At 48.3% G+C, this 22,117-nt stretch overlaps 1 protein-coding gene across 11 annotated transcripts in view; it reads left to right on the top strand.

Moving 5' to 3' along the window:
* HSPG2 (heparan sulfate proteoglycan 2) overlaps positions 1–22,117 on the top strand; it is a 252,398-nt gene that overhangs the window by 203,427 nt on the left and 26,854 nt on the right. For 10 of the 11 annotated variants that reach the window (XM_088451458.1, XM_088451462.1, XM_088451457.1 and 7 more), the window contains 20 exons: positions 1,865–2,000; positions 3,439–3,590; positions 3,885–4,023; positions 7,563–7,714; positions 7,973–8,099; positions 9,274–9,419; positions 9,605–9,734; positions 9,818–9,969; positions 10,101–10,230; positions 10,326–10,480; positions 10,774–10,903; positions 13,804–13,949; positions 15,178–15,316; positions 15,404–15,547; positions 15,849–15,983; positions 16,668–16,849; positions 18,200–18,395; positions 19,480–19,659; positions 21,248–21,508; positions 21,819–21,981. In XM_088451458.1, coding sequence (XP_088307584.1) covers positions 1,865–2,000; positions 3,439–3,590; positions 3,885–4,023; positions 7,563–7,714; positions 7,973–8,099; positions 9,274–9,419; positions 9,605–9,734; positions 9,818–9,969; positions 10,101–10,230; positions 10,326–10,480; positions 10,774–10,903; positions 13,804–13,949; positions 15,178–15,316; positions 15,404–15,547; positions 15,849–15,983; positions 16,668–16,849; positions 18,200–18,395; positions 19,480–19,659; positions 21,248–21,508; positions 21,819–21,981 — 3,095 coding nt within the window. The remainder of the gene's footprint in view (positions 1–1,864; positions 2,001–3,438; positions 3,591–3,884; positions 4,024–7,562; positions 7,715–7,972; positions 8,100–9,273; positions 9,420–9,604; positions 9,735–9,817; positions 9,970–10,100; positions 10,231–10,325; positions 10,481–10,773; positions 10,904–13,803; positions 13,950–15,177; positions 15,317–15,403; positions 15,548–15,848; positions 15,984–16,667; positions 16,850–18,199; positions 18,396–19,479; positions 19,660–21,247; positions 21,509–21,818; positions 21,982–22,117) is intronic. The other variant, XM_088451466.1, reaches the window with a different exon arrangement.

Genomic DNA, 22,117 nt, shown 5'->3' with positions numbered 1-22,117 from the left:
TGTGAGTGTCCACTCACGATCACGATGCCGATGCGCGTACCTGCTGGTCGCACATCGCATCTTGCTGCAGGCAAGATCTGAAAATCTCAGTCACGATGCACTGGAATAGTATAGGATGCACGATAGATCATGGGCCAATTTGGATAGTTTTTAACATCAAATTGTGCCCACGACTGCCGGGGAGAAATCGGACACTATATCGGATCGTGACCAGATCGCCTTGTGTGTAGGCACCTTTAGAGTTGATGCAGACCCCATCCTGACCACACCCAGCTCTAGAAATCTAGAACAGATCTGACCAAGAGTTATTTTTATCTAGAACGTTTATCACCCTGTCCCAGTCTTTCTGTGATCTTTGTCATGAGTTCGTCTCTGTCACTTGCACCCCACTCTCTTAGTAGCACACGTGCCCAGCTCTCTTAGTCGCACGCACCTCGCTCTCTTAGTCGCGCGCACCTCGCTCTCTTAGACGCACGCGTCCCGCTCTCTTAGACGCACGCGTCCCGCTCTCTTAGACGCACGCGTCCTGCTCTCTTAGACGCACGCGTCCCGCTCTCTTAGACGCACGCGTCCCGCTCTCTTAGACGCACGCGTCCCGCTCTCTTAGACGCACGCTTTCCGCTCTCTTAGACGCACGCTTTCCGCTCTCTTAGACGCACGCGTCCCGCTCTCTTAGACGCACGCGTCCCGCTCTCTTAGACGCACGCGTCCCGCTCTCTTAGAGGCAAGCGCCCCGCTCTCTTAGACGCACACGCTCCACTCTCTTAGAGGCACCCGCTTAAACTCTCGTGCTCGCCCGCACCTCGCTGTTGTGCTTGCCCGTGTCCCGCTTTCAAGCTCTCCCCGATCTCATGCTCGTCCGTGCCCCGCTCTCTCATGCTCGCCCATGCTTTGCTCCTTTTAGATGCACGCGTCCTGCTCTTTTGCTCGCCTGCGCCCCACTCTCATGCTCGCCCGCATCCTTCTCTCGTGCTCCCCAGCGCCATTCTTTCGTGCTTGCCCACATCTTACTCACTTATTCACTCTCTGCTCTCTTACTCACACCCTGCTCTCTTACACCCTGCTCTCTTACTCACACCCTGCTCTCTTATTCGCACTCTGCTCTCTTACTTGCACCCTGCTCTCTTACTTGCACCTTGCTCTCTTACTTGCACCTTGCTCTCTTACTTGCACCCTGCTCTCTTACTTGCACCCTGCTCTCTTACTTGCACCCTGCTCTCTTACTTGCACCCTGCTCTCTTACTTGCACCCTGCTCTCTTATTCACACTCTGCTCTCTTAAGCTGGCCACACACTAGACCAACTTTCATCCAACCATCCAACTAGTTGATTGGTTGCAATGAAAATCTGGTAACGTATGGGAGTAACTGATGATCAGCAATTTGCTCCTAAATGCCAGAAAACAGATGAAAATGGTCGGTCAGATAAGTTTTGTTAAATGTTTGATCTAAACAATTTGTTCAAACAACAGTTTTTTGTCAATTTTCCGGCGTTTGGGAGCAAATTGCTGATTGTCATTTGCTTTCATTCCTTACCAGATTTTCATTCCAACCAATCAACTAGTTGGATGGTTGGATGTAAGTTTACATTAGTGTGTCTAGTGTGTGGCCAGCTTTACTCACACCCTGCTCTCTTATTCATACTCTGCACTCTTACTAGCTCACTCCCTTAGGATTTGTGTCATTGTCACTTGTATTCTCTGGAAGTTGGTCCCAAGGTGCAAGAGAATTTGATCTTTTCTGTCCAAATTCTCTTTTATTGAATTACATCCCTGCACAAGTATCAGTAGCAGGAACTGTTGGCTGTTTTTTGGTCATTGTTTGGATGGGGGTCTCAGTTTTGCATCTTGTTCTCTTATTTACAAGGTCCGTACAGAGGGTCAGGATATCTCCACACTTGTGATCCCATCCATATCAGCAGCCAATGGTGGGGTTTATCTGTGCGTCGGGACCAACTCAGCTGGGACCTCACAGGCCCCGATCGAAGTCATTGTGACAAGAGGTGAGTCCATATAGTTTGGTCATTGTTACTTACAGTTCATTAGTGTTTGTTGAGCGCAGGGTTGGACTGGCCCACAGGTGTACAGGGGAAATCCCCAGTGGGCCCCACTGCCTGGGGGCCACACCCCATCCTCTATGGGTCAGTAACTTGGTGGAGCAGGAAAAAGGATGAACATTGGTGCTTAGTTTATTCTATGGAAACAACAAGATTAGCTCTCCTACCAATCAAAGAGGGTGGTCCTAACACACCCCTGTCCCCTCCTTTATACAAAGGGCCCTTTTATTTGCATGTCCCCTCTGTGTGCCTAGCTCTAACTCTAGCCTAACCCTAACTGTCCCCTCTGGGTGCCTAGCTCTAACCCTCCCCCAAGTGCCTAACCCTAACTGTCCCCTCTGGGTGCCTAGCTCTAACCCTCCCCAAGTGCCTAGCCCTAACTGTTCCCTCTGGGTGCCTAGCTCTAACCCTCCCCCAAGTGCCTAGCCCTAACTGTCCCTTCTGGCAGCCTAGGCCTAACCCTCCCCCAAGTGCCTAACCCTAACTGTCCCCTCTGGGTGCCTAGCCCTAACCCTCCCCCAAGTGCCTAACCCTAACTGTCCCTTCTGGCAGCCTAGTCCTAACCCTCCCCCAAGTGCCTAACCCTAACTGTCCCCTCTGTGTGCCTAGCTCTAACCCTCCCCCAAGTGCCTAACCCTAACTGTCACCTCTGTGTGCCTAGCTCTAACCCTCCCCCAAGTGCCTAACCCTAACTGTCCCCTCTGGCAGCCTAGCCCTAATCCTCCCCCAAGTGCCTAACCCTAACTGTCCCCTCTGGCAGCCTAACCCTCCCGCCAAGTTCCTAACCCTAACTGTCCCCTCTGGGTGCCTAGCTCTAACTCTCCTCCAAGTGCCTAACCCTAACTGTCCCCTCTGTGTGCCTAGCTCTAACCCTCCCCCAAGTGCCTAACCCTAACTGTCCCCTCTGGGTGCCTAGCTCTAACTCTCCTCCAAGTGCCTAACCCTAACTGTCCCCTCTGTGTGCCTAGCTCTAACCCTCCCCCAAGTGCCTAACCCTAACTGTCCCCTCTGGCAGCCTAACCCACCTGCCAAGTTCCTAACCCTAACTGTCCCCTCTGGGTGTCTAGCTCTAACCCTCCCCCAAGTTCCTAACCCTAACTGTCCCCTCTGGCAGCCTAGCCCTAACCCTCCCCCAAGTGCCTAACCCTAACCTTAAAAATGTTGATATAAACCATAAAAACATGGGTAGACAACGTGTGTTGACTATTTGAACCTGCCAACCTTTTAACCCTGTCAACCTTTTACACTGAAGACCTTTTGACTGTCGACCTATTCAGTGTCGCTCTTCTATCCGGATACCGTTATTACCATCACTGCCACACTGACCTTGCCTATACCTGTTGTAGTTTCTGTACATGAAATGTTTTCCTGTGATGTTGCTCAGCTTCTGCAGCCGCTCCACTGGTGAGGATTGAATCAGCATCTGACACGGTGCAAGAAGGACAAACTGTGGAGCTGAACTGTATGGTCACGAGTTACCCCCCTTCTGTAGTCACATGGCATCGGGCAGGACGCCCCCTCTCTCCAAACCACCAGGTAAATATGCAGAATTCAGGGTTATGTTTCTCTGCTGTCACGTGAGCTGGAAATGACAGGAGCCAGCAGTATGCGCTGTGTATGCAGCTGTCCTGGGAGTCGTTAGTGTGCGGTCTGCGTGCGGCTGATATGAGTGCCAGTAATGTGCGCTTTGTCTGTAAAGGGAGATGACAGTGTGCCATCATCATTTTAAGGGTATAGAAAGATGTGCCTCCATTGACATTAATAGAATTGTACTTGGAGAAGGATGCCTATTCCTCCTTTGTTCAGTTCCTTGTTCATGTTGCTCCTAAGGTCTACGGCTCCCATCTACGTATTCTTCAAGCTTCATCAGCAGACTCCGGGGAATACATTTGCCAGGTCTCTAATGGTGCTGGCACACAACAGGCATCAATCATTATAACAGTCACTCGCCTTCCTGATGTTCAGATCCGTAAGTTCTCTTTCCTCGAGTGGACGTTCTTATCGGTCTACTCCTCAGTATTTACTCAATTGTTCGTTTCTGCTCATCTTGTCATTGCTCTTTCACATCAGATACTCGGTAGTGATAAGTTTTTCTGCCTTCTATTACTTTTTATGGCTCTGTCTTCTTGCTAAGCTTTTTCATATTCCTTAAGATCAGTCATTCGAGGCTCTCATCTCTTAAACCTTATCTGGTTAAAACTTCCTTCTATACTCAACATATTCCTCAACGTCGCTCATTGTCCTCTGCTTTTATCTCTCCATGGCTAAATTTTCCTTCTATATTCATCACATTCTTCAGCGTCACTCATTGTCCTCTGCTCTCATCTCTCCGTGGCTAAATCATACTTCTCGTATACTCAACATGTCCCTCAATATCATTCATTGTCTTCTGCTCTCATCACTCCTGGCTAAATCTTCCTTGGATACTCAATATGTTCCTCAACGTCATTCATTGTCCTCTGCTCTCATCTCTCCATGGCTAAATCTTCCTTCTATACTCATCATATTCCTCAAATTCTTTCATTGTACTCTGTTCTCATTAATTTGTGTCTAAATCTTGCTTCTATATTCAACATATTACACAACTTCACACATTGTCCTCTGCTCTCATGTCTCCATTAGGTAATCTACCTTCGATACTCAACATGTTCCTCAACGTCACTCATTGTCCTCTGCTCTTATCTCCCCTTGGCTAAAACTTCCTTCTATACTCAACATGTCCCTCAACATCACTCATTGTCCTCTGCTCTTATCTCTCCATGGCTAAATTTTCCTTCTATATTCATCACATTCTTCAGCGTCACTCATTGTCCTCTGCTCTCATCTCTCCATGGCTAAATCATACTTCTCGTATACTCAACATGTCCCTCAATATCATTCATTGTCTTCTGCTCTCATCACTCCTGGCTAAATCTTCCTTGGATACTCAATATGTTCCTCAACGTCATTCATTGTCCTCTGCTCTCATCTCTCCATGGCTAAATCTTCCTTCTATACTCATCATATTCCTCAAATTCTTTCATTGTACTCTGTTCTCATTAATTTGTGTCTAAATCTTGCTTCTATATTCAACATATTACACAACTTCACACATTGTCCTCTGCTCTCATGTCTCCATTAGGTAATCTACCTTCGATACTCAACATGTTCCTCAACGTCACTCATTGTCCTCTGCTCTTATCTCCCCTTGGCTAAAACTTCCTTCTATACTCAACATGTCCCTCAACATCACTCATTGTCCTCTGCTCTTATCTCTCCATGGCTAAATCATACTTCTCTTCTCGTATGCTCAACATGTCCCTCAATATCACTCATTGTCTTCTGCTCTCATCACTCCTGGCTTTATCTTCCTTCGATACTCATATGTCCCTCAACGTCATTCATTGTCCTCTGCTCTCATCTCTCCATGGCTAAATCTTCCTTCTATACTCAGCATATACCTCAACATCACTCATTGTTCTCTGCTCTTCTCTCTCCATGGCTAAATCATACTTCTCTTCTCGTATACTCAACATGTCTCTCAATATCACTCATTGTCTTCTGCTCTTATCACTCCTGGCTTTATCTTCCTTCGATACTCAATATGTCCCTCAGCGTCATTCATTGTCCTCTACTCTCATCTCTACATGGCTAAACCTTTCTTCTATACTCAGCATATACCTCAACATCACTCATTGCCCTCTGCTCTTATCTCTTCAAGGCTAAATCTTCTTTCTATACTCAACAAGTTCCTCAACCTCACTCATTGTCCACTATTCTAATGCCTCTACGGCTAAGTCTACCTTCTATAAACCTACTCCTCAATGTCGCTCATTGTCAATCTCTCCAAACCTAAATCATACTTCTCTTATACTAAACATATTCCTCAACGTCGCTCATTGTGTCTCATCACTCCTGGCTAAGTCTTCCTTCGATACTCAATATGTCCCTCATCGTCATTCATTGTTCTCCGCTCTCATCTCTACATGGCTAAATTTTCCATCTGTGCTCAAAATATTCCTCAAATCCTTTCATTGTACTCTGTTCTCATTTCTTCGTGGCTAAATCTTACTTCTATATTCAACATATTACACAACTTCACACATTGGGCCTGATTCAGAGCCGGTCGCTATTTGCGCTCGCTCGTCCAGAAAATAGGGGTGGTTATTCAAATGAACCGTTCGCTGTTTGCGGTCTGTTCATGCCTCTAGGTCTGAACGAGCGAACAAAACTTGCGGTCGTTTTTTGGGAAACTACGCCCCCTGGCCGTTCGCATCCTATGTCATGTCCGCTATTTATTAGATTAATCGAGTACATCGACCAGGGTATGAACTGCTCGCTATTCTTGTGGTTGGTTTTTGCTACCACAATTTTGCGAGCAGTTCTGGCTATTAAATAACCCAGTGACGTGGTCAATGACGCTGCTGTTTTAATTATGCACACCCATAAAACGCCCGTTTTGACCTTTAAGCACGCCTGCGTTCTGATTTCCACTCCCCGTTTTCAAGCACCTTCCCCTGTTACCACCCACATACGCCTCATTCTGTCACTCAAATGATCAGGCATTCACTATTTTGCGAGCACATGAATTTCGACCGCACTGACTGGTTCGCGCATGCGTATAACGATCCGTTCGCATGCGCAGTTGGCCAAACCGCTCGGAGTGAACGAGCTGCCGCTTGCGAGTGGCTCTGAATCAGGCCCATTGTCCTCTGCTCTCATGTCACCATTAGGTAATCAACCTTCGATACTCAACATGCTCCTCAACGCCACTCATTGTCCATTACTCTTCTCTCCCCATGGCTAAAATTTCCTTCTAAACTCAACATATTCCTCAACATAACTCATTGTCATCTTCTCTCATCGCTCCTTGGCCAAATCATACTTCTATACTCAACATATTCCTCAACGTCACTCACTGTCATCTTCTCTCATCGCTCCTTGGCCAAATCATACTTCTATACTCAACATATTCCTCAACATAACTCATTGTCATCTTCTCTCATCGCTCCTTGGCCAAATCATACTTCTATACTCAATATATTCCTCAACGTCACTCACTGTCCTCTTCTCGCTTGTCTATTTTATGAGTCGTCATTGTGTTTTCATTGAGGTGATTGGTCAACGACATTAAACCTTTTCCTGACTTCTGTCTCTTATTTATTCACACAAGACAGCCTAAAATCCTACCTGTTATTTCTTGCTCTTTCATAATGTAATCCTTTGGAAACATTGTTCATTTTCTGTTTCATCAACTCTTTGTGGTCTTCGGTCCATCATAGAGGAGTCCTACAAAGTTACTCATTAACTTCTCTTCTTTATGCCTCTTACTCCTCTCATTAGACAATGTTGCACTCATTCATTCTCTGCTGTCTCTACACTTCATGTCTGAGAAATGTTATTTTCTGTCCTGCCCACAATTCGTGGCTCTTCTCGGTCCTCCACCGACCTTCCACGTGACCCATGATGTAATGTAAATATCTCTGTGTACGTGCTAGAATATGAGGACATATCCTGGTTTTCTCCCAGCATTGGAAAACATCCCTGTACTTAGAATTGAGTCATCCTCTGGCTCTCTGGTTGAGGGACAGACCCTGGAGTTGGATTGCCAGGTTGATGGTTACCCCGGGGCTTTGGTCACATGGCACAGACAAGGAATTCCTCTCTTCCCAAATCATCAGGTACTTAAACACAACATAACTTCTAGGATGGCAAATATTGGTGTAATGCAAAGTCATACAGTGCAATTCATGTTACAACTGAAAGCCTGGATTTAAGGTTCTCTGCGGGGGAGCTGGATCCCCCATAAGTGTAAAAGAGGCAACGCAGAAAGGGTGTGCACTCCGTACCCAACCGACTAGCCAAACCATTCAGATAAGTCATTTTCACGCCCCTGTATTTTGATCCACATCTATAGTTATTACAGTATTTCATTGTAGGTCTACGGTTCCCATCTGAGGATCCTACAAGCCACTGAGGCAGACTCTGGCGAATACATCTGCCGCGTGGCCGTTGGCAGCGTCATACAGCAAGCCTCGACCTTCGTCACAGTCACTCGCATTCCTAGTAAGTGTCTTTAGTTGACTGCTCTACTCCTGTTCAGAAGAATCTAGCTCAGGCTGTGTTACTTATGTAAGTCGGTGCAGCATAAATGCTTTCTGTGAGGTCCTGGTCCTGTTTGGGACATTTGTACCTATTTATGGATACATCTATGGTGCAGTGCATGCAAAGAGCACGCATGTCATGTCTAGCAAGCAAAATACGGTGTACTGGATACTAGAGTAGGGATGGCCATCGACCTTCAATGTTTTCAAAACATCGTTAGTGCCCAGCCGATGTCAGCTAGTTTTGCCATCGATGGCAGATAACCAATGGTTCTTCGCCATCAATGGATGAGAGGGAGCCAATGTTTTTATTTTTTATTTTTTTTTTTTACCCCCCTTGACAGGATGGAGCTTAGCCCCAACCCCGGCCGCCGCTAAATCCGCCACCATTTTTTATTGGCTTGGTGCCCGGTGTGCCCTCAGCAGCAGTGGCCATTGAAGGGGTGCAAACCATCAATGGTTCACCATAGATGGTTTTTGTGCCATCAATGGTAATCATCGATGGGCCCATCGATTGCAACCATCAATGGCCAACCCTAAACTAGAATGGAGACTTTGGAAGAGGTTGTGTTTTTTAATATCCTTCCTTATTAAATCTTACACATATTTTAGTAATTAGAAGAAAAAATGTGTTTTGCACTTGATGGGTCAAAAATCTCAATGAAACCAGCGATTTTTCAGAGTAAAAGGGAAAAGTTGTAATTAATTATAATAGGAAGTGTCTGTACAGCGACGGCCCACAATCCATTGCACCAAGGGACTTTATGGATGCACTTGGTAAAGTAGAATGAGAGCTTTCACCTGACTTCATGCACGATGTATAAATAGGCCCCTGCCTGCAAATAAGGATGAGCCTCTCCTTCAATAATCTATGTATAAAGAATGATCAGACTTCCCATATGTGTCTGAGGTCTGTTGGTGTCGCATGAAGATGGCGCCTCACACCCGTCTACATATCTTGTGTAATCCTAATTATGCCGCCACATCATGTGCTGCTCCTGCTTTTCCAAAACTCATTTCTGATCCCTTCTGAGCTTAGAGCTTAAAAAATTGTTTTATTTTAAATGAAGCTTCGGAGAACTCATTTGCTGAGAACGTAGAACATAACTTTGCTTTACTTGTATCATTACCATCAGGCCTGGTTCCAGCTCTAAGGATTGAGCCCTCCTCTACTTCCGTGGCTGAAGGTCAAACCCTTGAACTGAACTGCGTGGTCTCCGACCAGCCAAATGCAGTGGTTACGTGGCACAGAACGGGCCAGCCCCTCTCACCCAACCACCAGGTACACTGCCGTGATCTTAGGCCTCTCATCAGCACCGCTGAAATATTCAAAACCACTTTCATACGTATATATACAAAACGTTTCATCCTGCTCTTCCTCCAGTCACCGGATTCAATGTTATTACAGCTTTTCCACAGAATAAACCCCTACAATGATTTCAGTAATGAGCCTTTTGTTGTATATAGGTGCTGGGCTCCCGTCTGCGAATTACCCAGGCATCTGTAGCGGATTCGGGCGAGTACATCTGCCGCGTGGTTTCTGGAGCGCACGCCCGGCAGGCGACCATCACTGTCACTATTAGCCGTAGAGTTCTCCGTAAGATTGGTTAATCGCCTTCATTCTCATGGTGTCTTCCTCCTTTTTCTCATGAAAACTAATAATGTCATTTATTTGCCCAGCTCCCAGCATCACACCGACCATCAGGATTGAGTCGCCAACTCAGTCTGTAGTGGAAGGGCAGACGGTGGTCCTTAACTGCGTGGTTGAAGGAAGGCCACAGCAAGAGGTGACGTGGTACAGACGAGGGCAACAGCTGTCTGAAAATCACCAGGTATGATCACAAACTGAGTGGAAGCCGGTGAACATCTGGAAACCATTACTATTTGTCGCCAAGGAGGACACTCGTAATGCCCTCACCTAGAATCCCTGAGACTCTCATAATTCATGTCCTGTCACCCACAGGTTTCGGGCTCCAGTCTGCGGATCCTTCACGCTTCCCCGCTGGACTCCGGAGAGTACATTTGCCAGGTCAGCAGTGGCTCTGGGGTACAAGCAGCTTCTATCACGGTCTCCATTGAAGGTTCCCGACACAGTGAGTATGGGGGAACATTGTGACGGTCTGTCACCAGGTTGGTGACCTTCACTGGGCAGATGTCAGCAGCATCCGGTGTAATGTTCTGCTTTCAGACACTGGCGTCTCAGGTGCTATCCAGACTCAACCGTCTTCAAAAACTGTAGTAGAAGGTCAGCACGTGGAATTGAGTTGCTTGATTGATGGATATTCTGGCCGTCCAGTGACGTGGCATCGGTCCGGCGGACAGCCACTGCCATCAAATCACCAGGTACAGCCGACGATAGTTCTGTAAGAGGGTTTAGTCTGAGTAGGTATAAAGGATATATAACCAAGCATAGAAGAAGTGCAGTTACCAGACCCAGAAATGTTCCATGTTCATACATTTGTCCCCGGCTACGTCACCAGCTGGCCAATCTCTTTGGCCTTCTCTACTGTCTGTTACAGATAACTGAGGCAGGGACATGGGATATCCTGCCGTGCTGGAAACGTATTCCTTGGTCTGGTATAAGTTCCAGCTCAGGAGTAGGCAGCGGTCTAAGTACTTTGTTCTTTGCCTGTTAGATCGCAGGACCACGAATGCGGATCCTCAACGCCAAACTGGCTGATGCTGGCGAGTACATCTGTCGCATAGACACTGGTTCTGGTGTCCAGGAGGCCGTGATCAACGTCATCATTCAAAGATCAGCTCCAGGTGAGTCCTCCTAATAAATGAGTTGAGGCATCGGATATACAGAGTGTTTGTTTCGTTGGGGCAGGTTCAGGTGTGGATGCTAAATAGTTGCATTCGCAGTTGACCAATATTGTGCATGTGCAGATCTGGCCCTGTGCCGTTGGGCGCAGTGCGGCGGAAGACGTCAGTTGATTGACAATCTGCCGCTGTTTGGGGAAGGGGAATCCTTTAATAAAACGGGGGCAAGTCACCCCCCTTCCTTTTTTGAGGTGTGCCGAAGCCAGCCACTGTGGTAACCATAGATGTCCGATGGTCCACGCAACGTTGCCGATGGTGATCCGATAGCTTAGTATTTGGGCGCGCGCAGCGGAACTGAGAGAGCCTCCGGTGGGCGTATCATTACTAAAGCAGCAGTTGCATACATTCTCAGATCCGCCGCTACCGGGGACGCAGCACCGACACCAATTGCGTCCACCCCTGAATCGCCCCCACTGTCGCATCTCGATCACAGAAGTGCTGAAATGTATTCTAGAAAGTCCATGCAGTCTTTCCCTTACACCCAGGGGTAGCACTGACCGGCGAGGGACTCAACTGAGAGTTTGGCATTCAATTAAAAGTGTGCACAAAGATTGAAGCTCGGCCCCTCCTATGTCTCACACCTGAGTAGGGGGTTCCTGCATTGTGCTGCCTGTGGCACCATGGTTTAGTGTATTTATATTTATTTTATTTGTTTCTTATAATTCTTTATTGGCTACTTTAGGGGACAGCCCTCTGGGACGGAGGCCATGACTACACTGGGTTATTAGGGGGAGGTGCTAATCCCATGACAGCCAGCACATCCTTTTTGGCGGGATTCTCCTCATAGAAAGAATCTTGTCCAAAGATCCAGATGGCAGACAATCCGCCCTCCGCCCTCTGCTCTATCTCTCTACAGGGGAATATTGCAGCGGGAATTTCTTTCCATGTGGTTTAATCCCAGTTATATTGTCCGGGCCTTCCCTGGTCAGGGTTCTAAAGACCTATTTTATTAGGACCCCTGAGCATTGCAAAATGGATGATCTTTTAGACTTTGATTCCAACAGGAGATGTTAAACAACATTGAAGCAAACGACTGGGTCAACCCAATGAGGTGCGAGTTGCCATTTTCTCTGTGAATTTGCATAGCGGATTCATTTTGCCATCCAATTAGCAACTCGCAGTGAACCAGTCAGAGTGAGCTCCCCCACCCCATGTATAGACCTGGATAGAGGCCCCCTCACCCTTCATGCTCAATTTTTACCAATCATTTGTGAACATGAATGATTTTTGGAGAAAGTTGCTCCACCCTTGCCTGGCTTTCTCTCTGTTCTGTGGGACTTAGTAAAATAATAAGGGGGAGATGTTACTATGCCTTGTATAAAGTGGAGAGAGGTAAAGCACCAACCAATCGGCTCCTAACTGCCATTTTTGTAAACGCAGCCTGTAAACTGGCACGTAGGAGCTGATTGGTTAGTATCTATCTCTCCCAGGCTTAATACGGCGGAGTTACGTCCTGTGTGTGTAGATTATGAAAAAAGTGCCAAACTCTGTTTTGAGGCGACATATCCCCATCCCCATCCCCATCGCCGAGAACGGATTCACAGAAAAAAATTTAATGGCGGCACATAACTAATTTCTTGTGCACAGGGCACAGTAATGTCAGAGCTTTGTAGTGTATACTGCTGACCTATGTGTACAGGGCACACTAATGTCAGAGCTTTGTAGTGTACACTGCTGACCTATGCGCACAGGGCACACTAATGTCAGAGCTCTGTAGTGTACACTGCTGACCTATGCGCACAGGGCACACTAATGTCAGAGCTCTGTAGTGTACACTGCTGACCTATGCGCACAGGGCACACTAATGTCAGAGCTTTGTAGTGTACACTGCTGACCTATGCGCACAGGGCACACTAATGTCAGAGCTCTGTAGTGTACACTGCTGACCTATGTGCACAGGGCACACTAATGTCAGAGCTTTGTAGTGTACACTGCTGACCTATGTGCACAGGGTACACTAATGTCAGAGCTTTGTAGTGTACACTGCTGGCCTATGCGCACAGGGCACACTAATGTCAGAGCTCTGTAGTGTACACTGCTGACCTATGCGCACAGGGCACACTAATGTCAGAGCTCTGTAGTGTACACTGCTGACCTATGCGCACAGGGCACACTAATGTCAGAGCTTTGTAGTGTACACTGCTGACCTATGCGCACAGGGCACACTAATGTCAGAGCTTTGTAGTGTACACTGCTGACCTATGTGCACAGGGCACACTAATGTCAGAGCTTTGTAGTGTACACTGCTGACCTATGTGCACAGGGCACACTAATGTCAGAGCTTTGTAGTGTACACTGCTGATCTATGTGCACAGGGCACACTAATGTCAGAGCTTTGTAGTGTACACTGCTGACCTATGTGCACAGGGCACACTAATGTCAGAGCTCTGTAGTGTACACTGCTGACCTATGTGCACAGGGCACACTAATGTCAGAGCTTTGTAGTGTACACTGCTGACCTATGTGCACAGGGCACACTAATGTCAGAGCTTTGTAGTGTATACTGCTGACCTATGTGCACAGGGCACACTAATGTCAGAGCTTTGTAGTGTACACTGCTGACCTATGTGCACATGCTAGGACTTCTGTGTGCCCTACAGGGGTGTGCATCCTGCCATTCACCTGGCATTATCGTAGAGTGCAAAGTTTCTGCTAAACATAAATGACTGTATATACGGCTTTTGCTGTAACAGGAATAGAACACATGTTATATGACATAGATTGGGGCCCCTGTTGATCGTGTGTGTTATATACAGAAAATGTATACCTACTGTATGTGAAACCAGTGCAGACATATTGTAACCTTTCCTTCCCTCCCCCCCCCCCCCCTCCCACTTCCTCAGTGTCTACAAGCTCCATCCTGATTGAGAAGACCCCCGGAACTTTAACTGAATTTCAGACCGTGGACCTGAACTGTGTGGTCACTGGAAAACCAGATGCTACCATTACCTGGATGCGCCCAGGGGCAGATTTCTCTCCGAACCACCAGGTGGAGACAGACGGCTGTCAGTGATAGCGCAGCGCGGAGAAATAGATTATATGGCTGGAAGGGAGCTTTCTGTGCTACTCGTTACGTACTGTAGAACAAAATATATGTATCACTAGACCAGTGGTTCTCAAACTCTGTCCTCAGGACCCCACACAGGTCATGTTTTCCAGGTCACCCAGCAGGTGCACAGGTGTAGTCATTTCTCACTGACACATTTTAAGAGATCCGCAAGTGGAGCTAATTATTTCACTTGTGATTCTGTGAGGAGACCTGGAAAACATGCACTGTTTGGGGTCCTGAGGACCGAGTTTGAGAACCTGTGCACTAGACCATACACCTAGATCTTCCTCCTCCAGTGTCACCTGGGGACACAGAGATGATGAGGTTATGTCCCCAACTTTAGGAGACAGGGCAATATGTTTTCTGTCTAAGGCCCCGTGTTGGGATAACGGGGGAGGATGGAGGTTATACGGTGGCGGAGGAGGTTCTTCAGTAGTAGTAGCCTCTGTGTCTCCTTATTGCAGAAATTTATTTTACTAACAGATAAAGGTTTTCTTTGTAAATATGTTCAGAATACACAAACAAGCAGAACTTGTCTAGCTCAGCTAGTAACTCTTTGGTAAAATACGACATCTGCGTATTCGTTTTATTACAAAACAAATGCTGTAAGAGTGTGTTACCGTTGTGGTGGATCTAGTCCTTGCGCCAGAACGCAGAGCATATGAGGTCACCGGAGATGCGTCCTGCGATCTAGCCCTTGCGTCGGCACGCAGAGCATATGACGTCGCTGGAGATGCGTTCTGCGATCTAGCCCTTGCGCCGGCACGCAGAGCATATGAGGTCACCGGAGATGCGATCTAGCCCTTGCACCGGCACGCAGAGCATATGAGGTCATCAGAGATGTGTTCTGCGATCTAGCCCTTGCGTCGGCACGCAGAGCGTATGAGGTCACCGGAGATGTGTTCTGCGATCTAGCCCTTGCGTCGGCACGCAGAGCGTATGAGGTCACCGGAGATGTGTTCTGCGATCTAGCCCTTGTGCCGGCACGCAGAGCATATGAGGTCACTGGAGATGCGTTCTGATATCTAGTCCTTGTGGCGGCACTCAGAGCATATGAGGTCACCGGAGATGCGATCTAGCCCTTGCGCCAGCACGCAGAGCATATGAGGTCACCAGAGATGTGTTCTGCGCTCACATCAGACTGATAAATTGCTGTTTGTTACCGTAGATCTCCGGCTCCCGTCTTCGCATTGTTCAGGCGACCAGCGCTGATTCTGGAGAGTACGTCTGCCGGTACAACGCCGGCTCTCAAATCTTTAAAGCCTCTACCACCGTTACCATCACTTCTGGGGCTCAGAAAGTGATTCGTAAGTCTTTTTGTTAATGCTCATTGTTGGAAACGGCCGTCCTTTGTCTGTTCAAGGCTCAGTTCAATGTATTGTTGTGTCTTATAGGTCTGGATTCACCAGTCATATCCATCAACCCACACAGTGCCACCGTACGACAGCGGGAAAATGCCACGTTTAAGTGCCACGTCCACAGCGGGGCGCAGCCTATCCGCATGACGTGGAAAATGGGACCTAATCAGCATCTACAAGGTACAGGAATGTTACAGAACATGAAGCGTGAGGTTCTCAGATGGGACAGGTAATGGGGTCTGGGACGGTCATGATGCTCTCGAGGGCTGTGTTACTGCTGGTAATCGGGGAGGTAATAACAAGCCATGTACTAGATATCTGTCACAGCCAGACTGTAGAAACAGTGATAGTCGCATCTAGACGGTATGTAGTCACCATCCCGGCGGGCTGGGTGCCCGGCGCTCAGATTACCGGGCTGCTGCTATTTCACTACAATGATAGATAATCACCGTGTTCATCTTTCCATTCTCTATGTTTGTAGATAATGTCCACATCAGTCCCAATGGCTCCGTTATTACCATCGTCAGCGCTCACCACAAGAATCAGGGGTCCTACCGCTGCATGGCTTCCAACGCTTTTGGGGCAGTGGACAGCGCCGTGAACCTGGTGGTGGAAGGTGGGTGACTGCACGTGGCTGGTCTTGTGGTTATGTTGTATCATGATGATAAACAGAAGTCCCATTAATGAGCCGGGTACAGGGAGAGACCTCAGCGCCCAGCTGTGCTACTTTATTACTGGCTATTGCTGGTTCCTGTGGGTGGGTAAGCACAGCTGGCAGAGCTTTGTCTCATTGCCCGTTCTTGCCTGCACTCAGCTCCGGAGCATGTGCAGCACTGGCACACACAGAATATGCTCCGCTCTGCATCATACTCAATGGGTGTAATATGATGTAAATGCATTTTATCCTGTTTTAAAGATCGTAAATACACGTAATCTGATGATCTAGTAGGGATGGGCAATGCCGATGGTGTTCTGCCGCCTTGCCCTCAGTTCTCCCGGAGCACGGCAGAGCTGAGGGGGGGGGGTTACTGGCTGTGTTAGTTACTGGAAGGCCCAGGAGTGGTTTCCCACCCCGCTGCTAACCTACGTTCGGCATCTGCAGATTACTGGGATCGGAGGAGCTTCCTGTAGCCTCAGAGCGATTCACTTGGCTCTATCTTGCTCTTGTGTAAAGTCCGTGCTCCATGACGCTCCGTCTGTTCTCCATCGATCTCCCGGAGGAATATTATTATTATTATTATTATATAAAAGATGTTTATTCACAGTGGAATTTTAATTGTTTGTCATCTCCGTCTTGCAGGACGCCCCACTGTTTCTGTGATACCTCCGGGGGTGATCAGGGTGAATATGGGTGACACGATTAACGTGGAGTGTATGGGGATGGGTGATCCACGCCCTGTCGTAAGCTGGCGCCGCCATGGGTCTAAGCAGGATATCCGCCAGCAGAATCACGCTCCACTGGACAGCCACGCTGTCCTGCAGGTCAGTGCCACGTACCTCACTCAACACTGGCGAAGGGTCTTTCCCTGAGAAAGGTATCAAGGCAAAGGGGATAAGAGTCTGTCTGATTACACAAAGATCAGGCACAGATTGGCATGGGTCCTTGACCTAGTCACTAACACCGCCCCCTGCTGGGGGTCATGTACAGGGTAAGAATGCTGGACAGCCGGGGTCAACGTGGGTAGAGAAAGGAGCGTCAGCGACTGAGTGTGATTTTTGGGGTGACTCTAGCGTCAGCTACAGTGATACAAACATCTCAGGGTTCCTGTGTTCACAATGAGAGAGAAGGGGGGATATCACTTACGGGGGTCAGATGTTGATGAAATTTATTGTGGCGTGGTGCCTGAGACCTCATGGTGAAAATCTGCAAATGTTGCAGGCGCCGGGGATTTGTATTAAGACGCCCCCCTGGCGGCATCGCAAATCCAGCGCTTGCGTACAAAGACACCACCTTCGGTTGCTCGTCGGTCGCTAATTATCCAGTTGTGTAACCCTGCGGCCGACGGAGCGAAGACACTGGAGCCATTTTGACCGTGTACGGGATCGCAGTCTCGAGCTGTGACTCGCCCACGAAACGGTCACGACGAGCCTGCCTTTCAGTTGCCACACCCTCTTTTTCCGCCCAGAAACGTTCCCCGACTGTCAGTAACGTTGCACATTAATCCTCGCTGTGACCACCGCGGCATGTGCGCACTGCGAAACATCGGGCAGCTGCGGAAACATTGGAATAGCTCTGAACATCTCTGAATCAGGCTCATGACCACAAACAGAAGCATAGAGAGCTGGTGCGTAGACAGGCGACACTCTGTACGAACTGTCCTGTGACAGGCTGAGGGTCCTGCTCGGTTGCTGAGTCACCTCATCCACCGCAGCACGTGAGCCACGCTATGTGCCACGTAATGCCTGATAAATATATAGTCATGGAGATCTCATGTTCTGATGATCGGGGGTAAAGTCAGAGCCCTTCATTTAGTGGCAGATAAGCCTATATGCAGTGATACTTACCCCGTTATAATTAGGGATGTGTAGGCTCGGATTAGTTCGGATTTTCCCGCCAAAAATCGGGTCTCAGAAATTTTCGAGGCAAAAAGTCATCTTTCATGGACAAAGGTCCATGAAAGATGATGCTTGTCCATGAAAGGTGAAGTTTTGCCTCTTTCTGAGACCCGATTTTTGGCGGGACAAAAATCTGAATTTGGCGGGAAAATCCGAACTAATCCGAGCCCTGAAGATCTCTAGTTAGATATGGTCATTAGATACATGAAGAGGATATTGTTGTTAGAGCTGTAATCTGTGCGACCTGTCACCACATATTTGTATTCACCATTGTAGATTCCATCAGCGAAGATTCAGGATTCCGGATTTTACATCTGCGTTGGCCACAACCCAGCTGGGTCTACCCAGGTACAAGTGGAAGTGCAGGTGGAGAACAGGGTGGTGAAGGACAGCGCTCCAGTAGTCACAGCAGACAAGCCTAAACACTTGGTGCTGGCTGGAGAGACCGCCACCCTGCGCTGCAGTGCTACCGGTGAGTTGTCGGACTACCTAAGTGGTTGGGTTGGAGAGGTCTTGCCCACACGTGATACTAGAGTCAGCCTTTCTGGTTGCTTGAATGGTAAAAGCGAATTTCGTATTAGGTGGGTCACACCCTCTAGGTTACAGCATGGATGGGGACCAAGATATTCGCTAAAGACTGAGACAGCCGGCACTAACTCTGCTGAGGAACAAATCACTAATTGGCAGGAACTGTGGCCCTCATTCAGACCGGCTCGCAAGCGGGTCGATGGTGAGGGCCTACGCACGCACTGCGCGTGCGCAAGCCCCGGAGCGAGTGACAAATTCACTCACTCCGGGGCTCGCTACAAACGGGGCGGCTGTCGATGTTGATCAGCAGCTCGCCCCGTTTTGTAGGCAGGGCGGGGGGGTGACAAACGAACGCCTGCCGTTTGTAGGCGGCCCTACTGACATCACCAGTGATGTCAGTAGGGAGCTTCCTGCTCTGCTAGAGCAGGAAGCTACCTGGGGCTTGCGGTAGACGAGACCCTACCCCAAGGGTCTCGTCGCAAGCCCCGATGGTCGCGATGGTCTCTACCATCGCGACCATCACCTAGTCACTCGCTAAAGCTGTGGGTGGTAACCCACAGCTTAGCGAGCGGCCAGGAGGCCGGCTTTCAAAAGAAAAGCGGCCGCCCTCATTCAGAGCGAGCGCTCGCTTTTTGCGAGCAGCTCTGAATGAGGGTCTGCGTTCGGTCTTCTATGTGAGACGCTGCTTCCAAGTAATTACAGGCACCTGGGAGTGCCAGCCTGCCATCTATCCGAGTGACAGTCTCTCCTGCCACCCGGTGTCCTCACATCTGTGTTACCATAGAGATTATGTACATTTACTGAATGCACAAGAATCCCTTTGAACCCCTTCTTGGTATGTACTCGCGTGTTTGCTGACGCTAATTTGTTTCCAGCCTACTTAGCGAAAACTAACCAGCAGTACACAGAGCTATATTCTGAATAGTGATGTCTGCATGCACCTCCATCTGTGATCGGAGTCAGTGTTGAACTGCAATTAATGGTATAGACGTCGTGCTCCAATCATATGACGTCATCCTGTTATGTAGGTAACCCAACGCCAACCATCAAATGGACCAAGCTCCGGGCACCCTTGCCGTGGCAGCACCAAGTGGTCGACAATACACTGATCATCCCGCGAGTGGCTCAGCAGGACTCGGGACAATACATATGTAATGCCTCAAACGCCGATGGGCACGCGGAAATCACCATTGCACTGGATGTGGAAAGTACGTATCACACAGGTTACAGAGACCTATATGTACATACACCTGTCTCCTATTATAAATCCATCCACAGTGAGGATTGTGCTGCTGTAATGTAATAATGACTGATCCCTCTGCCGCCAGGACCATACCCTGTTATCACACATACTCTGCCACGGCCAAGTGCCGCCCATAGCCAGCACGCTGAGCAACGCCGCCATTCATGGCTGGCTGCAGGGGATTTAGCAGTGCGCCATTTTCTCCATCACAATACGTTGGCATTAGCCATAGTAGTCAATGGGCATGATTCAATTGAGCGCGATGTGAATAGCGCCGGGAGATAGCTCCCGGAGCTATTCAATTCATCGCGATGTTAGGTCGGGGAAGGCTCGTTCTCGCGCCTTAAACAGTGTGTTTAGGCGCGATGACGGGCATTCCCCGACCTAACTTCCTGGCGCGAGGCTGTTTTCCCGGCGCGAAGGGCAGAAAACAGCCTCGCGCCGGGACTTTTGTCGGATTTCTGCTCGCATCCCCGGAGGGATGCGAGCAGAAATCCTTAGTCGGACTTGGCAGCGCGGTGTATTGAATAGCTCCGGGAGCTCACTTCCGGCGCTATTCACATCGCGTTGAATAGAATCGTGCCCAATGAACCATATAAATATTATTACACTAGGACTTGCGTAGAGCAGCAGAAATCCGCATGGACTGCGTCCGACTCGGAAAGAGCTTGTTTGCTAGTGGTTTATGTAGACTGTAATCTCTCACGAGCAGGGCCCTCCATACTGTTTGCCTTAAGTCCACACCTCTCTCGTTAACCTCATCTTGTACAGGTCTGTCCCCACTCGTCTTTGCTGCAGTCGTGCCAAACAGCCCCTCTCTGTGCGCCTGGTCCCGTGTGACTGCTAACGCCGGGCGTCTTTTTTTAAGACATTTATTGGACTATAGGTATTGAGCTTTATCGAAAGCTCCCTCTTTGGTCACTTGACCTAGAGGTGATGTAGCAACAATATCTACCCTGGTGTTCACCAGTATTTTATTAGTAACTAGCTGTTGCCAGCAGCTTCACCCGTCTTAAAGTCTCTTCTATCCTCTTCTTTTTTTCTTTTTTATTGGACCAGAAGCATTATACAGATTGGCAGCATCTGTGCCCCTTGCCCCATGGTCACAAGGTCCTGTGCATACTGATTGTTGCCGGTCGTGCTGTCCCCCGCCACTCGCCCCGGGGCCACGTGGTCCTGCTCACAATTAGGTTTTTTGTTTACTACTTAACCCACTCGGGTACAGGTGAACTGATATATATATATATATATCTCCTATTCCCTGATATATACCAGATAGAATAATGGAGGTTTTGTCAAAGTACAAGAAAAAGACACTCTGCATGTGGACTGGCGCTGGTATAACAAAACTTTTCTCAAAGTTGGTTCAGTAGTTTTTGAGCAACCCAGAACAAAGAGACAAAATTCCTACGAATCTGGTGTAGCTACCCTATAAACTATACGTCCGATTTGGAATTGCTTACATTTTTTTTATTTTCAATTATAGACAAGGCTACAATTTTATTTATCTGCATTGAGAATAATGATTACCGTTGTTTCCCAATCATGTCCAGACCCCCCCTATGCCACTATACTGCCGGACGAGGTCTCAGTGAGCGTCGGAGAACGCATTCACTTACAGTGCTTGGCCCATGGATCTCCTCCACTCACATTCCAGTGGACCAAAGTCAACGGATCTCTCCAGAGTGACGCTGCAGTCATCGATGGCGCCTTACAAATCAATCAGGCAACCACCGAACATGCCGGCTCCTATCGCTGTGTGGCCAAAAACAACGTGGGTGAAAGCGCGGCCCTCGCCCAAATTAGTGTTTTAGGTGAGTTTCTGTAGCTCAAATATCACTGGCTGGTCTACGCCATGAGATGACTATGTCAGTACTCAATATCTAAAGTCTTCAGGTAGCTACTATGTGTGACCTGGGATTTATGGTGGTCAGACATGGAGCCCTTGCAAGGATATGTCTGAGGATTCCTTATGAATTGGGAGAAATCCAGTTTTATTTTACGTGTATTTGGTGATCTCTGGCAGTACATACTGTAGGTTATCACCAGACGAGGTGACCTGGCATATTGATAGGATGGATCATTATATACTACATCTAAGTGTTCATTTTGTCTTCTCTACAGCTCCGTTTTCAGTTCGCGTTTCGCCCCAGATAGACACGAAGGCGGTGAGCGGAACGGCGCAGTTTACCTGCACTGTGATCGGCGATCCTAAGGCCAGAATTCAGTGGGTGAAAGAAGGCGGCAATCTCCCAGCCAATCACAATGTAGAAGGGGCTGTACTTCGGTGAGACGGGGCGGGGTTTTATTTATTCATGATCCTGTGTGTGAGCTAAGCTTTATGGTAACCTCACTCCTCCTGCTCCTGTAAGGGGAAAATCACCTGTTGCATACATGTGCGCAAGTGCATAGAGTAAATATGA

The sequence above is a fragment of the Taudactylus pleione genome, unplaced genomic scaffold (assembly GCF_031769625.1).
Source record: "Taudactylus pleione unplaced genomic scaffold, aTauple2 ptg000549l, whole genome shotgun sequence".
In the NCBI taxonomy this organism is placed as follows: Eukaryota; Metazoa; Chordata; class Amphibia; order Anura; family Myobatrachidae; genus Taudactylus; species Taudactylus pleione.
This window is presented reverse-complemented; position numbering and strand designations above follow the sequence as displayed.